The sequence below is a fragment of the Strix aluco genome, chromosome 1 (genome assembly GCF_031877795.1).
Source record: "Strix aluco isolate bStrAlu1 chromosome 1, bStrAlu1.hap1, whole genome shotgun sequence".
NCBI lineage: Eukaryota > Metazoa > Chordata > Aves > Strigiformes > Strigidae > Strix > Strix aluco.
The window spans coordinates 88,048,312-88,067,444 of record NC_133931.1 but is presented as its reverse complement, the minus strand read 5'-3'; the positions used below and the strand labels follow the sequence as shown (position 1 = coordinate 88,067,444).

The 19,133-nt window shown below is 36.0% G+C and overlaps 1 protein-coding gene across 3 annotated transcripts in view; it reads left to right on the top strand.

Moving 5' to 3' along the window:
- CDH9 (cadherin 9) overlaps positions 1-19,133 on the top strand; it is a 79,300-nt gene that overhangs the window by 15,432 nt on the left and 44,735 nt on the right. For all 3 annotated transcript variants that reach the window (XM_074848121.1, XM_074848113.1, XM_074848131.1), the window contains exon 2: positions 12,420-12,714. In XM_074848121.1, coding sequence (XP_074704222.1) covers positions 12,420-12,714 — 295 coding nt within the window. The remainder of the gene's footprint in view (positions 1-12,419; positions 12,715-19,133) is intronic.

Here is a 19,133-nt window from a genome sequence, read left to right as displayed (position 1 = left end):
GGACAAATTCAGCATAATGGCAAGGCTTATCTATTTGAAGAGAAGCAGCAGAAAGGATAGCACACATCAAGAATGAAAACCATTTTAAAAAGAGCACTCCTGATCTCTTATTTTGAATATTAACAAAATCTCAAGTTCTATCTTAAAAGATATCTTTAAATGGTCAACAAGAACACGGTCAAAATTTTACTCCAGATGAAGTCATAGAATAGTTAGAAAACCAATTTTAACTTTGTGTGCTTTGTGTTTCTCCAAAGTACAGAGTAATTCTTTAGACAAAAATGAATTTCAGCAAAGGATGCAGACAATCAGTATTGAAGACTCCATCTCCCCTCCGGAATCTTATTTTTTCATAAAGGTAATACAAAATTAGCATTGATACATTCAGATTTTTATCTGCTTTATCAAGATGTAAACACTTTGACTATCCATGCTGCTAAACTAGCATTAGTTTAATTCATATTTATGTACCTCCTGCTGGGCTTCTTTTTCATTAATATTTGCTCTGAGAATCTAATAAAAAAAAATTTAAGAATCACTCTTAAATAACTCCTGCATTGTCTAATGACTCCATATTAATGTCATTTCATCTGATCGCTTGCAGATTCAGCTGTTAAATTAAACATACCCTTGATGAAGCAACACTGTTGATCTGCAGGGCTTTACGCTTGGTTTGGGCCTTATGCTTCGGCTTCTCTAGGCACTAATTCTCTTCCATGGAGTTTCCATCTGAAGTCACAGGCAGCCTTATCCTGACTGTCTAAGCAACAGTCTTCATGCTTAATCAGACAGGTACAACCAGCCTGTGGTTTATACAGAACCCGAAGCCCATCTCAGGCTCCCTCCAAATGAAATTACACTTACCAGGTTCTGTTGTGCTGGGAAAATAATGAAGTTCTTTTGATAACTATTCCAGCCACTGCCTTGTCTTTGTCATCATTACAGTGATGACTTTCCAAAGATGGTAATTTGAAAGAAGATTTAAAAGAACTGTAAAAGTAGGTAATGAAAATTTCAATAAATATAAAATCAGTGACAAATAAGAAAAAAAACAAAAAAACCCCACCCTATTTCTTTCTTAAGTACTGCTTTGCAGCATACTTTTCCTGAACAATAGCTTCACTTAGGAAGCTACATTATCACAACATAGATTCAAGGCTTGGTGCTTATTATGCCCCATCCTGATTTCAAACTGGATGCTTTGGTATAGCTGCCTTGAGAATCTGCTTCTCAGATTTTACCAAGAGCTGGGAATGCACCTCTGTGTCTTGAGTCAGGCACAGGGCAGGGGAATTGCACTCAGACTGAGGAAGGCATGAGAAGGATAACTCTACAGTATACTTTCACTGATTACCCTTCGGTTGGTATGACAGCTCACATTTCCAATAGTCTGCAAAACAGAGAAACAGTATAATACTTTAAGTCAATTTCAGCCTGCATTTTTCTTTTTTGTTTGGTTAACTGTGCCAATAAATATGCAGTAGCAAAGGGTCTCAGTGATGCTTTAAGTCAGGTAATGATGTTACCTACCTTCCACTACCTTTCATTTGAAAGTTCTGTTTTAGATAAACATTTGAGGTATTTAAAGTGACAGCACTTAAGAACCACATTCTGAAATGAGTATTGAGGAATCAACAGATTTCTTCTTATGAGGTGTGTACAGTGTCCACAAAATATTTAGCTTATCAGTTTGCAAAGCAGGATCTTAGGAAAAATACATTTTCTTAAACTGTAATCTGAAGCTTTGTGGTAGAGATCATTGTGAATCAATAAGCATGGAGAACTCAAAATCATTGCTTTTTAGGTCTGAAATGTATTCATGTAAAAGTAAATATGTTTTAAAGATAGTAAATTACTTAAAATATTTTGAATATTTCTGGAAAAAACATATAGTTACACAGTTTAGGAAGAATGCACATTTTGGGATCTGATTCCTTTGAGTCAGCAGGCCTACAGTCTGGTTTTGTTTGTTTGGTGCTGGAAACCTGGATGCTTGTTTACATATTTTGGGCCAAAAAAGACTCTTTGATCATATTGCCTCACATCTCAACAACTTACTCTATTACTCTTGCATTATGTTGTATGACTTTCAGTCCGTCTAAAGTATACATACATATATGTATATATACATGTAAAATTGTGCTTAAAACTAATAAAATGCTCCTGTTATTGATGTGTTCTTCAGATCATTGTGCATGACCCACAACTGGAAACAGTATATTGGTGAGTTCAGTGTAACTTCAGTCAAGGCAGTACTTGTCCAAACTTAAGGCAATGAACGAGACAAGTTCAAGAACATCAGATTCATAAACCAAAATAAAACACAAAACCAAACCAAAACAAACCAAAAAAAAAAGACCCCAGCACAGGTCCCTTTAACATCCCTATTCTAATCTGATAGTTGTAGATGCTGGGACCAGGGAGGCAGGGAGTGTAAAAGAAGAAAAATTACAGTGGCCAGACTTGCATGCTCTCTCAAACCAGCATCTCTTATTGCTTCTGAGATAAAGTACTTGTCTAGACAAACCATTGGTCTCCCTTACTAGAGTATTTCTTATATGCTTATTAGTGTAAAGCTGAGACCAGATCAGTTAGTTCTGTGGAGGGTAAGAGATAATCCATCCATATGATGAACTCATGTTGCTTCCAGTGCCAGAGCTTTTATTCCTGCCTATCTCTGTGCACATCTTTTGGAACTACAGTGTATTTTGAGTGCCTCTAAAACAGCAAGACATATCACACAGAGAGACAGATTTCACTCAGAAGTTTCTGGTGAGAGAAAAATCTCTGAGAAAAATATCCTTCCTCATTGTGAAGCCTTTAAAATAATGATGGATTTACCACTCTTCCAGGGATTGATTAAAGTGACAGTGCTTGATGTTATGATGTGATAATTTCTGACCTATGGACATAATTGATTACTATAGTCACTTCCTGTAAACTTGTATCTTATGGAACAGCCAAATGACAGGGTATGGCAAACCATAAAAAACAGTTCGGCTCTTTTCATCAGGCTGAAACCCTGCAACCCAGTTGCTGATTTGAAGAATAGAGAGTGGAGAACAAACAAAGAAATTATATGTGCAGAATCTAATTATTTGTGCAGAAGTAAGAATGCAACCACTTTTCCAGATTTGACTACAGCCTGGCATATAGGGCACAGATGTACAAAGTATGACAGGGAAAAAGGCACTTGAGAAAACATCTCTGGTTTCCAGGACTCCCTGCTAGGTATGGGTAGATGTATGTGGAGGGAGTTAATTTCCCCATATTCTGTTTGTATCAGCAGAACCAAAAGACTTCTAAGAATTCTGCTGAAACCTTCGTGAATGAAAACCAGATTTACCCTTACCTACTAAGTAAAAATCAGCACCTGGAGCTGATGTCAGCAGTGGTTTTTACAATATCATTCTCTAGAGAATTTGTAACAATAGACAGCTGAACACAAGAACCAGATGCTGGAAAACAGAAGATAAGAAAAGTAAATGTCATTTACCATGTTTAATATACAGTCACTTAGGTTACCATCACACGCAGAGTTTGTTTAATTAAGAAGTTTGTGCTGATGTCACAAATTCAAGTCAGGTAAATACATTGCCAGTTAGCACATGCATAAAACTTTTGATTAAACACACATAAATAGAAAATTAAAGCAATGCAGATACTGCTACTGCAATCCACACTGAAGAACTACTACAGTTATTAAGATATCTTTAGAGTTTTTAATTAGTTAAAATGCTAATGAAGGATAATATTGGCTGAGCTGCTGTTGATGCTGTATCATAGCTTCTGTAAGTCCCACAAAAGTCTGAAATCATAGAGTGGGAGCACTGGTTAATAACCTACCCATCACTAACACTCAATGTATTTTCTGTGAGATTTTAGGGTTGGCTGAGATGGCACAAGCTCTTATTTCAAGTACATTTCTTGCATTTTTGGTATGAATTAATTTATTTTGGTTTACGTAATACTCATGCAGCCTCCTTTGCAAATACTGTCTTCTTTCCCACCTCTATATGTATAACCTTCTTTACTTGGAGTAAGATTACAATGATAATTGCAGTCAAGTTTCCTGGGGTCAAATCAATTTGTGCTTTAATACATATTGGGCAGACTTGGAAAGCTTAATCTTTATCTGTGCCACAGCTTCAGAATAAATAGTACAATCACCATATATGAATAGAAATTTGATGTAAATAGACACATGGCTTTGTAAAAGTAACATACACATGAGTTTGTGTTTTCCTGTATTTCATGTTTCTTCTCTCAGCCCAGGAGCTTTAGCTAGAAACTGTGATTAAAAGATGTTTAAGGAATCCTAAAAGTACAGAAATTTGCTTTTTTCCTCTCATTTCAGAAAAGCTCACTTTGAACACACCTGAGTAGCTTATGCTTCCTTGTTCCTTCCCACTGCTTACTATTTTTGCTTATTGCTTTCACATTTAAGAAGACATAAGCATATTTGAAAGAGCCATAGTAAATCTGACAGTTAAGGACACTGCCAAGTTGATCGTTTATGCCATGTACAGTCTATTATAGTTTCCCTATACATTTTCCAGAGTCAGTAGGTCCGAATATATTACAGCCAAACTCAACATTTTCTAGATGTCAAACTATTAATATAATGTTTCATTATGTTAATTTTATGGAAAAGTTTTCAAATCTGATGTTATACATGCCTTGAGTCCTCTGCCTTAAGCTGTAAAGAAAGCAATGATATGAAAGCTAATCTCAAGGAAAAGCCTTTTTAGTAAAGGCAAAGTTGGGACTGGGTTGTGGAAAGTACCTTAACTGTACAAGGAACTAAGAGGCTGAATACGCAGAGTTTTGGGGGGGAGGGGGAATGTTTTCCATCTGAAGCATAAATTGCACATGAAATATAAAAAGAACAGAGGTGTGTTTGGACAGCTGCGTTATGGTTTAGCAAAACCTTAAATAGAAATACATTTGGTATAAAAAGACAATACCAGCATAACTCTTGGTTCAGCTTTAATTTTCACAGGGGGGAAAAATAATCTTTTATAACTTCCAATTTTCCCCTGTTGACTTGTGATAGTCTCAAACCAAAATAACTAGCACCATTTACACTTTGTGTCTTTATTGTTATGCCTCCAGCAACTGGAAGGGAAAAAAAAAAAAACAAAAAACCAAACAGTAAGCAAACCCTAATGTCCTCCTTTCAGAAAGACCTTTGAATCATACACACTGAAACAAAACCCTATTCCAGCCAAAATGAACAAAGAGCATGCAATAGGCTATTGCTCCAAACATCTAAAATGCATATACAGGCATACACAAATTTACCATGAGACTTTTCAGTGTTTTGTGTAAATATAAATACAATATAACTGTACTAGTGGAGGTGGAAAGAAATAGCAGAGTGCAGTAAACTCCTTAGAAATTGCTTCACACAACTATAATATGAAAGAGGAATTAAGCCCTTCAGATTATTATAGAAAATTTACAGAAATTATGAAAATACCTTCACAATTCTACAGGATGAATTTTAAAAATACTGTAAGTACATTAAAATTTTCTAATGTAATTTGTAGGACTTCTGCTTAAAGAACTTCTACTTTTACACAACAATAAATAGCAAGTAAGGATGAACACACCAAGTGCAGTATTTCACAATATACAAGGCAACATTGTTGACAGTGAACACAGGAGGAAAGGTAACACACCTTTATCTAACCTGTGGGACCCAGAACTGCTTCCCCATGCCAAGAAAACACTCAGTTTTGCATCTTCCTCCCATTTCTCCTTGTCCTGGTTTGAGGAGAGAAAATAAAAATAGCTGAGATGTATAGAAGCCTCCTCTCTCTAATGTGTGACCAGGATGTTAGAGAGTTTGGAGTTTTCAGCATTTGGACCTGGGACTGGGCATGCACATGAATTCACTTATCCTCCACGTCAGCTATCAGTCACCTGCCTATCTAGCTAATAAGTTTATGACACATCTGAAAAAAAAGATTTCCGACTTTAAAAGTTTTTGTTTGTTTGTTTTTTTTTTTTCCCTCTGACCCTCCCATGTGTATCTGCATTCTAACTGTGATTGCAGGCTCCATGTAATCTTGTATTCTCGACATACCCTTCAAGAGGTTTGCTTGTGTTCTGGTAGCAGTTTCACCACAACAATGTGGAAATCAGTGTGGTCTCCATCTACCACTGAAATATGCAGACATACCAATTTAGTGACACTAAAAAGAGTTAATTTGACTGCAACATATCTTCACTTAAAAAATAAGGAAAGAACATTGATCACACTTTCTAAAAGACACTTACAGGCAAACAGATACTGAGACAGAAGATCATGGGATATCAGGATTCCTCTGCTGGAGACAACTGTGTGGGTGGAGGCAGGGGAGGTAAGAAATCTGTAATAGCCCTTTTTCTATACCGTGGTACAGAGGCACACTGTAAGCCATCTAAGCTGTAAGCATTAGTACAATGCCTACCACAATGTAAACATGGATCTACTCTCTCCTTGATGTGTCTTTGTCCTTCCTTTCTGGTCATCCCTCTCCACAAGAGAGATAATACCTCTTTTCTGAATTTAGGCAACCAAATAAGTGTTTTCACTGTATTTATTCATAACAATCTCACTAGTCACAAGTATCTCATCTTGCTCTTTTTTTTCCCCTTTTCTTCTGCAACAATAGTTGTACAGAAATAAATTGCAAGTAAAATGAAATCTAAATGAAGTCTGGTAATTTCTTGCTTCTAAATGGGGAAAATTCATTCATATCACTATATAATTTGTTAACTGTGTCCATTGATTCTCCCTTCTTCCATTGATTATATGTCTGCCTAACTTGAAAAGAGTTACCCTCTAATACACAGAGCTGTGAAACAGATCAGCTGTACAGTTTACAGGAAATTTAGTAAATTAAAATTACATTAATAAGAAACAGTCAAGTACTTTTAAACATTGTCCTTTAAGGAACTCTTTTCTAAGGCAACATTGTTTCTTTTCTTCTATGTTTTGTTTTGCCATTCCATACTAATTCCTGAACTTGATAATTTATGAGATAGAGATATCTTTTCCCTCCAAAGAATGTTGATATCTTTCTCTACTCTGTATAATAGCAGTTTTTAGAGAAGCTATGGATTAGCCTTGGACATACTAAGAATGCATAGTTAAATAGAATACCTCCTGAAACCAGGCAGATATGTGTTATAACCATCATTTGCTGATAAATATTGAGTGCTACGTGAGAGTGGAGGGTAAGTCAAAAGAACAAGGTACTTAATTTAGGGGAAATAGGATTATGCTACAGACCTCTGAGATAATCTGTTGTTTGACTACTCATTTACTTATTGGAAATTACAGTAACAGGGACACATGTAAACTTATGTCAAGATTTCTTTTGAGAACATCAGATCACAATTATCACATCACATAAAAACTTAGTTTCCCAGAACTGGATAGATAATTTGAGATGCATATTTTTCCTATGTAAATAAAGGAAAAAGATTGAGAGAGCATTTATAAATATGTCCGTATTTATAAGACATACATTGTTACAGAAATAACTAATTGTCACCTCCATAACCATTACCAATGTCTTTGTCTCTGAAGATCCTCAGGAAAAGTTGTGCTGAGAACATGTTTAGCCAGCCACACAGAAGACTATAGAAATGTGTGCCAAAGGATATTAAGACATCAAGATACTCAGCAGTGCATCTTCTAAGTTATGTCTTTACTCCAATATGTTTCATATGAATTGATGCTGGATATTGAATGGAATGGGGATAGCATTTATTATCAGTGGGGTCACTATATACTGAGTAATCTAATATATTATCTGGTTTGGGTTTTTTTGTTTGTTTGTTTTCCTTTATCAAAGTATTTCATGGTTCTCCTCTGAGGTGCCAGGTCTTCACAGAAATTGCACAATGAACAATTTATGATATGAGAAAGGATGAATTTGAGAAGTTTGTTTACCACCCATATAGAATTTTTTTCTTGCTCACCTACCCCACCCCAAATAGAGAAAAAGGATCATGCAGAACAAACCAAAACAAAGTATCTCAACAGGAATGCCTTTCTGCTCATAGTAAACGGTGGACATCCCCAGACCTGCTGAGTCTGTGAAATGTAGAGAGAAACCACAGCAGTCAAAGATTACTTCAGATCAAATGTATGAATACTGTTTTTCCAGTTTGAACATCTGAGCCTCCTTCTCACACATAAAGAGTTTACTAATCTAAAAAAAAAAAAAAAAAAAAAAAAAAAAGCCACAAACTATTTTGTATGCAAAACCATTTACTATATCTGGAAATAGGATTTAGAAAATTTCTCTGTTCTTGTCCCTTTGTTTTAGTGAATAAAGGTCATGACATTGAAAACTTATAACACACCACATTTTTGCATGTGGTTTTCTGTAGGTGATTTTCTGCAGGCTCTCTGTAGAACAATCACAATTTGAAAAGCTGAAATCATATTTTATATTATAAATTCAAAATATTTAAACAGTTTATAGAAGATTACCAGTCATAAAGAAACACAATTGGTTGGTCAAAATTAAATTGCAGTATCTTTTTACAAATGTATATAACCCTATACTTATTTTGCATAAACATCTACAGTCATGTGGAGTTACTCTGTCTCATAAATTTAAAACACATTTTGTAATTATATAACTCCATTATAGTGAGAGAATGGTTTCATTGTTCTGTTTTACACAATTAGTATTTTATTTCTATAAGATGCTGGATAATGTTTTGCTTTATTTATTCTTAAGTAGGAAAATGGTCCCTTTTTTTTCACAAACTATGATGTTGCAAAATTACTTCACAGATCAGTGAAGATTTTTTGGTTTTGCAAAACAAAACATACATAGGTATTAGAAATTGTTCCATGTAGAATAAGTGATAATTTGAAACTGTATTTCAAGTGATCTTACTTATAGTAAATTGGCAATAAGACATGGAACTCTTCATTGCTAAGAAATCACATTCTATTCCCAAATTTATCATGCTTGAAAATTCTGTTTATCATTTGATAAAAACATAAGTGGGAAGCTTGAAATACTCATCAAAGTTTGAGCGACCTGACACCTTTGTAGACAGTTTGAACAGACAGATAAAATAAATTAACCTATTCTCTGAGGATCTATGTATAGTTGAGGAGCAAGTTAAGGGATTGACAATGGACAGATGTGATTTTTTTCGAGAACCACTTGTTAGCACAGAAAAGATCACTGCTCCCACTACTTGCTCATCATCACCCTGTTTCACAAGGTTGTCGACCCTGGATTGACATCAGAGTTGCTCATATGAACAATCAAAATGGGGTTGGCAAGCTAACACTATTAACATTTACAGCCTGGATCTCTGCTACTCATCTGCATCTGTCTTCTTTTTTAGTATATAGGACCTTTTTTCAGCAGATGACTAGCTCTCCAAGTCTACAAAGAGTTTGTAGGAATAAAAAATTTCAAATAGCAAAATTTGTAATATTAGTAAGTGCTAACTTTAAGTCAGTTTATAGTCTCTGAAAGATTCTTTGGGTAGCAGAACTGACTGGAAAAAGCATTTAGCAGGTTTTCAAATATGAACTACATTATTACCACACTTTCATTTAAAATTATATTAAAATAACATTCCAGATATAATTTCCAATAAAATGCATATTATGTACTTATTCTTTCTGATGAAATTGCACATATAAAATATATTCCTATTTAAACTATGAATTTTGTTTTCTTGATTTCTAAATCAAGACAATATAAAAATCTCATTCTACCCCTTACCCCCTTCTTTCTTTTATTTTCCAGTTGATATCTGTGATATTTTGTTTCAGTAATGTCTGCTTGTTTTTAAAGTGGGAAACTTCTAGTGTCTCTGGATATATTCCCATCTTCCCATGCATAGGAGGCCTTTTAATTAAAGACCAGAGCTCCTGTAAGTTAAGTCTCTTTCTTTGCAGTCTGTCAGGCAGGCTGCTATGGAGATAATACCTGTGGGTCAGAGCCTAGCTTAATTCATACAACAATAAGCATGTTAAATAAATTTCTATCAATAACAACGTGTGTTGGAGCATATACATGTGCAGGAAGAAAACCAAAAACCCCAGAGAGATTGATGGAAGTTATTTCGAAAACACAAAAAGTAACTTTGTAAATACAGGACAGAATGTGCAACTACTCAGCTTTTGAGAACTCACATGTCTAACCTAAACAGTTACATGACTAATGTCAGTCCTATAAACAGTTTGACAAATTACTGATTATTCAATGATGTCTTGTGTGAAAATTGAGAAGTACTTCCTTATATTTGGTTTTGAGAAAGGATGTAAGCTTCACACAGGCTCCAACCTCCTTAATGTCTTCTGTTAAGTGATTTCCCTTCTCCTGACCCATGGGATTGATCCATCACCAGTTCCCAGACATGGGTCTTGCTCTGGAGGGTTCCCCAGCTGGCTTGCTGAGGATCTTAAGGGGGCATTGTAACAGGTACCTGGACATTTTAAAGACTCAAAAAGAAGCTGGTCTGTCTTCATAAGAAAACTAGGTTCAGGTGCAAGTCATCAGTCTTGAGATCTGTTTCTTATTTGGCATATTTTAAAAAGTTCTACCTCAAGAAAAAAAGAGAAAGAATAAGAATAAGAAAAATATAAGAAATAAAAATAAGAAATAAAAATGAATAAGAAAAAATAAGAAAGAAAAAGAGAAAAATATTTATGCCACAAGGTGAGGAATACCTCAACAAGAATGAATGTACACTGTTTCTTATGGACAGGAAGTTGTCCTGTGAGGCACCAGACAGAATCATCTGACTGAAAGACATATGCTATATTTTGTACTTGACATACAAATAAGTCTCTTCTTTTTTTCCTGAAAATAAGAATCAAATATGAAAATAAGAATTAAATATTTTTAATGAACTTTGTATGTTGATAATGTAATGCTCCACACTCTGTCAAGATACCCATATAATATTTAAGTTTATTTTCTCTGTATTACCTGTAGAGTTGACAAGTTGACAGGGACATATTTTTGAATGCTGTATGTATGTTGTGTTTAATTCTTCTAACCCATTGTATGCAATCCTTAAGAATTTTCACAGATATTTATTACAGATATACACTGAATATATTAAGTGTTAAGTATCATTCAGTCTTACCTCTAGAAGACCATTTGGTGACTAGTGTTAGGCTACAGTGTTAAACTAGAGGAAAAAATCAAAGTGAAGAAATTCAACAAAATCTGCCACAATCACCTTTCATACAGGTGGAGTAATTAAAAGATGTAATGGCTGAGCTACAAAAAATGGAGATAAACACTGGAAGGAATACAGAAACAAGGAAACAAGGAAATAAGTGGCATCAAATAACTTATCTGTCTCTAGTGACTATCTAGAGTATATAACTTTACTATTACTGAAAAATATTTTCTCAGGTGGATGATATACCATATTTTTCTTCTCAGAGAAATATAAAAAAATGCTGGGATAAGATTCTATCCACATTTGAAAAATGCTCAGGTCACCAATCTGTGGCCAGATGTGACTGTAAGCATAAAACTGAGGAAAATATACTTCAGATGTTCATAAAAAGGAACTGTGGGTCCTTGTAAAGTAAATAAGAGGAACAGACTTCCAAAAAAGAGTATTATGTGAGAGTTTCTAGTACCTAGGTCAGCTTCAATGGCTTGCTTTGGCTTTGGATGTAGGCATTTTTTCATAATTGTTTTATTTGGCAAACTAATCAGTGCCTATAAGTTCACAGGGATACAGTTTTGAACTCTTATGAAGAGGTAGTAGGAAATGGACTGTTAAACCCCACTCGATGCTTTGAAAATTTACCTCCTAGTGTTCTTGAAAATTATTTCTCCTGAGTGGAGTACAAGGAAGGAAGTAATTAACTGAGGTAAGATGTTCCTAAAGGGAAAAAAAAAAAAAAATACAACTAGAGTTGTACAAGTTACTTAAATCAGAACATTTATAGATGATTTGGGGGAGTTCAGAAGCTATAATCCTTAAAACTCATTTCTTCTATGTTGTTACAAGGTAGCTGATTGCCTTACTGGCAATGAACAAATGGGAAGACAAGTGTTACTTTGCAAATAGAAACTTAGGAATTTTACACCCCTTGCCATCTTCAAAAGAAAGGCTTCTGGTAGTTTCTGAAGAGCATATTCAAAGAAATAACATTTTTTGTTTTAAGTTGGTAATTTTAAAAACTACTCCAATATCTTCTATATCCCCTTGTGTCCTTATAGTTTGTTTAGAGCTATTTTTTGTATATGGCTGAGTCTCAAATTTTCAATTTTTCCAACAGTGAAACAGAAGATAACCACTACTGACCCCAATTATAGTCAAGATTGTACAGACTTATTCATATATGCTGAATGATTTGGTCTGTAATAACAATGCATATATTTATAGAATTCTTCTTTTCTACCTCCCTGAAGCTACACACTGACCAAGATAAAGGAGATGGAAATTTAAAATACATATTAACAGGAGATGGGGCTGGCAGTCTGTTCATTATAGATGAAAATACAGGAGATATTCATGCTGCAAAGAAATTGGACAGAGAAGAAAAGTCCCTGTATGTGCTACGTGCCAAGGCTATAGACAGAAAAACTGGAAGACAAGTGGAGCCAGAGTCTGAATTTATCATTAAAATCCACGATATCAATGACAATGAACCAAAATTCACCAAGGACATGTACACCGCCAGTATTCCGGAGATGTCTGGAGTTGGTAGGTAAAAACTTATCCTTATGTAAAATACAAATGAGTTTGAGTTGCTTTGGAACTTAAAAGTAATTTATTATTTGAGGCACTTAATACTAGTTTCTGTGAATATCCATAGAACAGTTTTTGTTGCCAGTAATATATAATAAATTATTGGCTTCTGCTTTTATTTATGTGTTTCATCTTCAACTACTTTTTAATACTTTTTCCACACTATAAGCTACTTCTTACTTTTAAGCCCTACAGAACCGTCAAGGTAGCACATATGGTGTCTTATAAGTTACTACATAGTTTTGCCACAGTTTGCATAAGATGTATCGTCTTTGTACATGTAGTCTAATTTACCAAATATTTCTGCACCTTTAGTCATAAACAACTTTCAGCATGTAAGTATGTAAAATCATTAATGTATCAAAATGGTGCAAAATATGTTCCTACAAATACCTAAAAATTTGTTTGGGGTTTTTTTGCTATGTTTTTTAAACTATTTTTCTCTTTGGTATCAATATTAGTATTTGTTGGTGATGTTATTTTTAATATGGACTTGTTTGTCTGGGGTTTTTTAAGATACCAAATATATGAACCCCTTCCCCAAAGAAATAACTCTTTTTTCTTTTTGTTTTAAATATATTTTTTTCATGGATAAAAACTTACAGCTATTCACAACTGCTGCACTGAAAAAAAAAAATGTGGAGCAACAGTAGAAGATGGGTGAGAACTATAGCATCAAAGGAAAATAATACTGTCAGTTTTGTTCAAATACTATAAAGTGATAGATAATATTCACCTACACGCATGCATCAGAAGATATCATGATTGCCTAAGTGCTCCACTCTTTTACAGCAGAGACAGTCTCTCTGAGGAGTAAGCATAAAATACACAGGTTATGGGAAACAACTGACAGGTAAATTGTCAAGAGTTATTTACTTATCATGAATTACTGTAATGGTCTGCAAAATCAGCCCTAGATTATGGCATTGCTAAGAGAGACAATAAGATACCAATCAACATCTGTGACTAATATGTATCTTTGCAAAAAAATTTCCAGAAGCTCATAATTATCTCTCAGGACAGTAGCAGAAGTATAATGGAACAGGACTCTATTTTATAACTCTCTTCTATAATCATGAGAAGGGAATACCTACGCTACTATGTATAATGCAAAGGGTCCAACAATGCTTCACAGAATCACAGAATCATCTAGGTTGGAAAGGACTTTGAAGATCATCTCATCCAACCGTTAACCTAACACTGACAGTTCCCAACTACACCATATCACTAAGTGCTATGTCAACCCTACTCTTAAACACCTCCAGGGATGGAGACTCCACCACCTCCCTGGGCAGCCCATTCCAATGCCCAACAACCTGTTCTGTAAAGAAATGCTTCCTAATATCTAGTCTAAACCTTCCCTGGTGCAACTTGAGGCCATTACCTCTTGTCCTATCGCTTATTACTTGGTTAAAGAGACTCATCCCCAGCTCTCTGCAACCTCCTTTCAGGTAGCTGTAGAGGACGATGAGGTCTCCCCTCAGCCTCCTCTTCTCCAGACTAAACAACCCCAGTTCCCTCAGCTGCTCCTCATATGACATGTGCTCCAGGCCCTTCACCAGCTTCGTTGCCCTTCTTTGGACACGCTTGAGTAATTCAATGTCCTTTTTGTAGTGAGGGGCCCAAAACTGAACACAGTAATCGAGGTGCGGCCTCACCAGTGCCGAGTACAGGGGCAAGATCACTTCCTTGTCCCTGCTGGCCACGCTATTTCTGATACAAGCCAGGATGCCATTGGCCTTCTTGGCCACCTGGGCACACTGCTGGCTCATGTTCAGCCGGCTGTCAATCAACACCCCCAGGTCCCTCTCTGACTGGCAGCTCTCCAGCCACTCCTCCCCAAGCCTGTAGCGCTGTTGGGGGTTGTTGTGCCCAAAGTTCAGCACCCGGCATTTGGCCTTATTGAAACTCCTACAGTTGGCCTTAGCCCATCGTTGCAGCCTGTCCAGATCTCTCTGCAGAGCCTCCCTACCCTCGAGCAGATCAACACTCCCACCCAGCTTGGTGTCATCTGCAAACTTACTGAGGGTGCACTTGATCCCCTTGTCTAGATCATCAATAAAGATGTTAAACAGGAATGGCCCCAAAACCGAGCCCTGGGGAACACCACTCGTGACCAGCCGCCAACTGGATTTAACTCCATTCACCACAACTCTCTGGGCCCAGCCATTCAGCCAGTTTTTTACCCAGCAAAGCGTGTGCCCATCCAAGCCTCGTGCAGCCAGTTTTGCCAGAAGAATGCTGTGGGAAATGGTGTCAAAGGCCTTACTGAAGTCAAGGTAGACAACATCCACAGCCTTTCCCTCATCCAATAAGCAGGTCGCCCTGTTGTAGAAGGAGATCAGGTTTGTCAAGCAGGACCTGCCTTTCATAAACCCATGCTGACTGGGCCTGATCATCTGGTTGTCCTGCATGTCTTGTATGATGGTACTCAGGATGAGCTGCTCCATCAGATTCCCAGGCACTGAAGTCAAGCTGACAGGCCTGTAATTTCCTGGATCATCCTTCCGACCCTTCTTATAGATGGGCATCACATTGGCCAATTTCAATCTGTTGCGACCTCCCTGGTCAGCCAGGACTGCTGGTAAATGATGGAAAGCGGCTTGGCGAGCACCCCAGCCAGCTCCTTCAGCACCCTTGGGTGTATCCCATCCAGTCCCATAGACTTGTGTATGTCTATGTGATGCAGTAGGTCACTGAATGTCTCCTCCTGGAATGAGGGGAGATCGTTCTCCCAGTCTCTGTCCTCTGGCTGAGGAGGCTGGATTCCCTCAATACAACTAGTCTTGCTATTAAAGACTGAGGCAAAAAAGGCATTAAGGACTTCAGCCTTCTCCTCATCACTTGTTACCATGTTTCCTCCTGCATCTAGCAGGGGATGGATACTCTCCCTGGTCTTTCTTTTGCTACTGACATACTTACAGAAACATTTCTTGTTATCCTTGATTGCTGAAGCCAGGGTAATTTCCAGCTGGGCTTTAGACTTCCTGATTTCTGCCCTGAAATCAGGAGGTTCTTTTAAATGTACATGGAAACAGAAACATTATTACCATTCAGAGTTTAATTTCCTTATAATCTGTGAGGAAAAATGTTGGCAGTGCACCTGTCATATTTAGTGTGAAATATATTTGTAAGGAAGGAACTCCATAGGAATAGATAGCATAAAAAGCATGATGTCCATGTTTAACCTTATCACTTAGTCCAACTTCATTAGTGAATGGAGAAGCATGAATAAAAGAGATCAGAATAAGATCCAGTGCTTTGTTACTACCTGTGAAATTTTAAGTCTGTGAAACATCTATTTGATGAGGATGATGATAGTATAAGTACCATTATGTACTTTAAGCTGAAAAAGTGTCCATAAAAGACCAAGTAAAAGTGAATTTTACTGTGAAAAAAAGAATTAGAGGAAAATAATTTAAACAGTAAAAAAAGCCCCTTAGCTTCCAATATCAAGGCAAAAAAAAAGGATCTGAGTTACTCCTTGCTATGTTTAGTTTATATTTGCATTTGGGGATATAAAGTCTATACTGGAATGAATATTTTTAGCATTTGAATTTGAATGAGTAAAAGTAGTTTTGCAATTTCTTAAATAGCAGAGAATAAGAACTCAAATCCCCATCAGTCCATTCAAGAAGCAGAAATTCTGTATTTTTGAAGTCAGTCATAAGAATGCTAATTCAACAGTCAGGATGTACATATAGGTAAATAAGGAATACACAAATATATTCCTTCTTGGAGTCCCTTTGTCCTATTCCTCCAGATAAAGGAGCAGATTCCGTAAGTGAAGAAAGTAACTTGGGAGTGAAAATGTGAGATTCTTGTTGTAGGTGGAATACAATTCACAGGTGACCAAGTGGTACTCTTATAAACCTTCCCATAAAGCACACAAGAGAACACATAAAATACATAATGAAGATAATGTAGTTCTTGAAACATCTAGGCAAAAGAAAGCTATAAGAATGTAAACTAGCAAATATGCACTGGGCAGCACATACAACAAAATGCAGGGAAAAGAAGAAAAAACTGATACAATGGGCTGTGGAAGTAGCTCCTGGTTCATACTTCCCACAGTGGCTAGGATATCCATTAAAAAATCTCCAATGCATCATGAAAATGGCATTTAAGAAGTTGTAATTATTCTTCATTCAATAGGTATGATTGAATGAGCAACTACTAGCTTTTCTTTTGTCTATATATGCAGTTGAAATAATGCTTTCCTGAACATAGTGTTTATTGCAGAAAATCACAGATTTACAGAATTGTCAATTATGCAGGTAGGTTCATTACATCTCAACACAATCTCTTCAGTGGTTTTGTTATATATTGCTGTTCACAGATTAGGCAGTTGTCAAATAGATGTCCAAAAGTCAGATTTGGTAAGAAAGTAGGGCCAAACCTCTTAGTTGATTTTGGACTGTAGAGTTTAAAATGGAATTTGAGGTTGAAGGATTGTGTAAAGTAAGTCATTAAGGAAGAACAAACTGAAAAATTATTGAGTGAGGAATGCATATTAAGGTTATTGCTGCTGTGAAAGTAAGTTCACCTGAAAGAAAAGGACAGAAAATATTCTGAAAAAAAGAAGGAAAGAAGGAAAGAAAGAAGGAAAGAAAGAAGGAAGGAAGGAAGGAAGGAAGGAAGGAAGGAAGGAAGGAAGGAAGGAAGGAAGGAAGGAAGGAAGGAAGGAAGGAAGGAAGGAAGGAAGGAAGGAAGGAAGGAAGGAAGGAAGGAAGGAAGGAAGGAAAGAAGGAAGGAAGGAAGGAAGGAAGGAAGGAAGGAAGGAAGGAAGGAAGGAAGGAAGGAAGGAAGGAAGGAAGGAAGGAAGGAAGGAAGGAAAGAAGGAAAGAAGGAAAGAAAGAAAGAAAGAAAGAAAGAAAGAAAGAAAGAAAGAAAGAAAGAAAGAAAGAAAGAAAGAAAGAAAGAAAGAAAGAAAGAAAGAAAGAAAGAAAGAAAGAAAGAAAGAAAGAAAGAAAGAAAGAAAGAAAGAAGGAAAGAAGGAAAGAAGGAAAGAAGGAAAGAAAGAAAGAAAGAAAGAAAGAAAGAAAGAAAGAAAGAAAGAAAGAAAGAAAGAAAGAAAGAAAGAAAGAAAGAAAGAAAGAAAGAAAGAAAGAAAGAAAGAAAGAAAGAAAGAAAGAAAGAAAGAAAGAAAGAAAGAAGACTAAGATCACACAAGATCCCTAGAATAGGACGATCATCTTTACTAAGACTATATAAGATGACAAGTCAGTGTAGTCCTGCATTACCTTCATAGATACTTAAGATGATGAAGGTTATTAGTTATAACCATATATACACAGAATCTTGCACACCTAACCAAATAACTTTTCTGACTGGAAACAACCATACACTATACATTATACACATTTTAAGAAATAGATATACTCATGATAAGCAGGTTAAAAATTTGTGGGGAAATATCAGTTTCTTCCCATCCTCCATTTCCTTCCAATTTTGTGTCTTAAGATATAATTTTGTTCTTAAATATTATATTTATTATGTTTGCCAAGCTCAACAAATATGACAGCACATATTTATGAAAGCTTAGGAAAATGTCATTAAGATTGAGAAATTGAAGAAGAATCATCACTAGCAATGTTTCCAGCTGTGTCTGTATCTGTTATTCAAATGACATATCATACTACATATTTCTCACTGTGTTACTGACTACTTCTTGGAATAACTAGATCTAGAGCACACAAGGGAAAATGATAGTCAACACCTCTGTCAGAATGTGTGATTTTCAGTACCAATAGGCAAGCCTCACTCATGTTTGACTAGTTTGATAGTAAGAACAGTGAAAGTGTAACATCCATTTTCAGCACAACCTATCCAAGCCTAGAGGGAAACATGAATGCTTATTTGTGCACTAGTTTGTGCTAATCCTATGTTGTAATATCTACACTGCAACCATCAAGCTATACATAAATTACCCTTGCTATGACTAAATTGGATCCAGTCATATCACCAAAAGCATTATGGGTATACTTAAAATGCTGTGTAGCAAAGTTAGTACTGGAAGCAATCAAAACCACTGAAGTGAGCTGACTGCAGTGTCATTTCAGATAGCTTTTATGGAAATGATCACGCTAAATGCTCACAGTGATATCAACTTAAAAAATTAAATGAGAAAGTTAGTTTAAGAGATTCTAAAACTCAATAACACGAAATTTCTCATTAAAATCAGCTACTATACTGAAGTACGGGAGGATAATAACTGCTGTAGCTATATTTTTAAAGAGTGCTAGAGTTGACTAGAAGAATCCTGAGATTTATGTCAGACTAGGTAAATTGATTCAATAAAAAATAATTCCAAACAATGAGGAAAAGGTGCTAGACAGACCCATAAAGGTTAATCAAAACATAATATAGCAAAT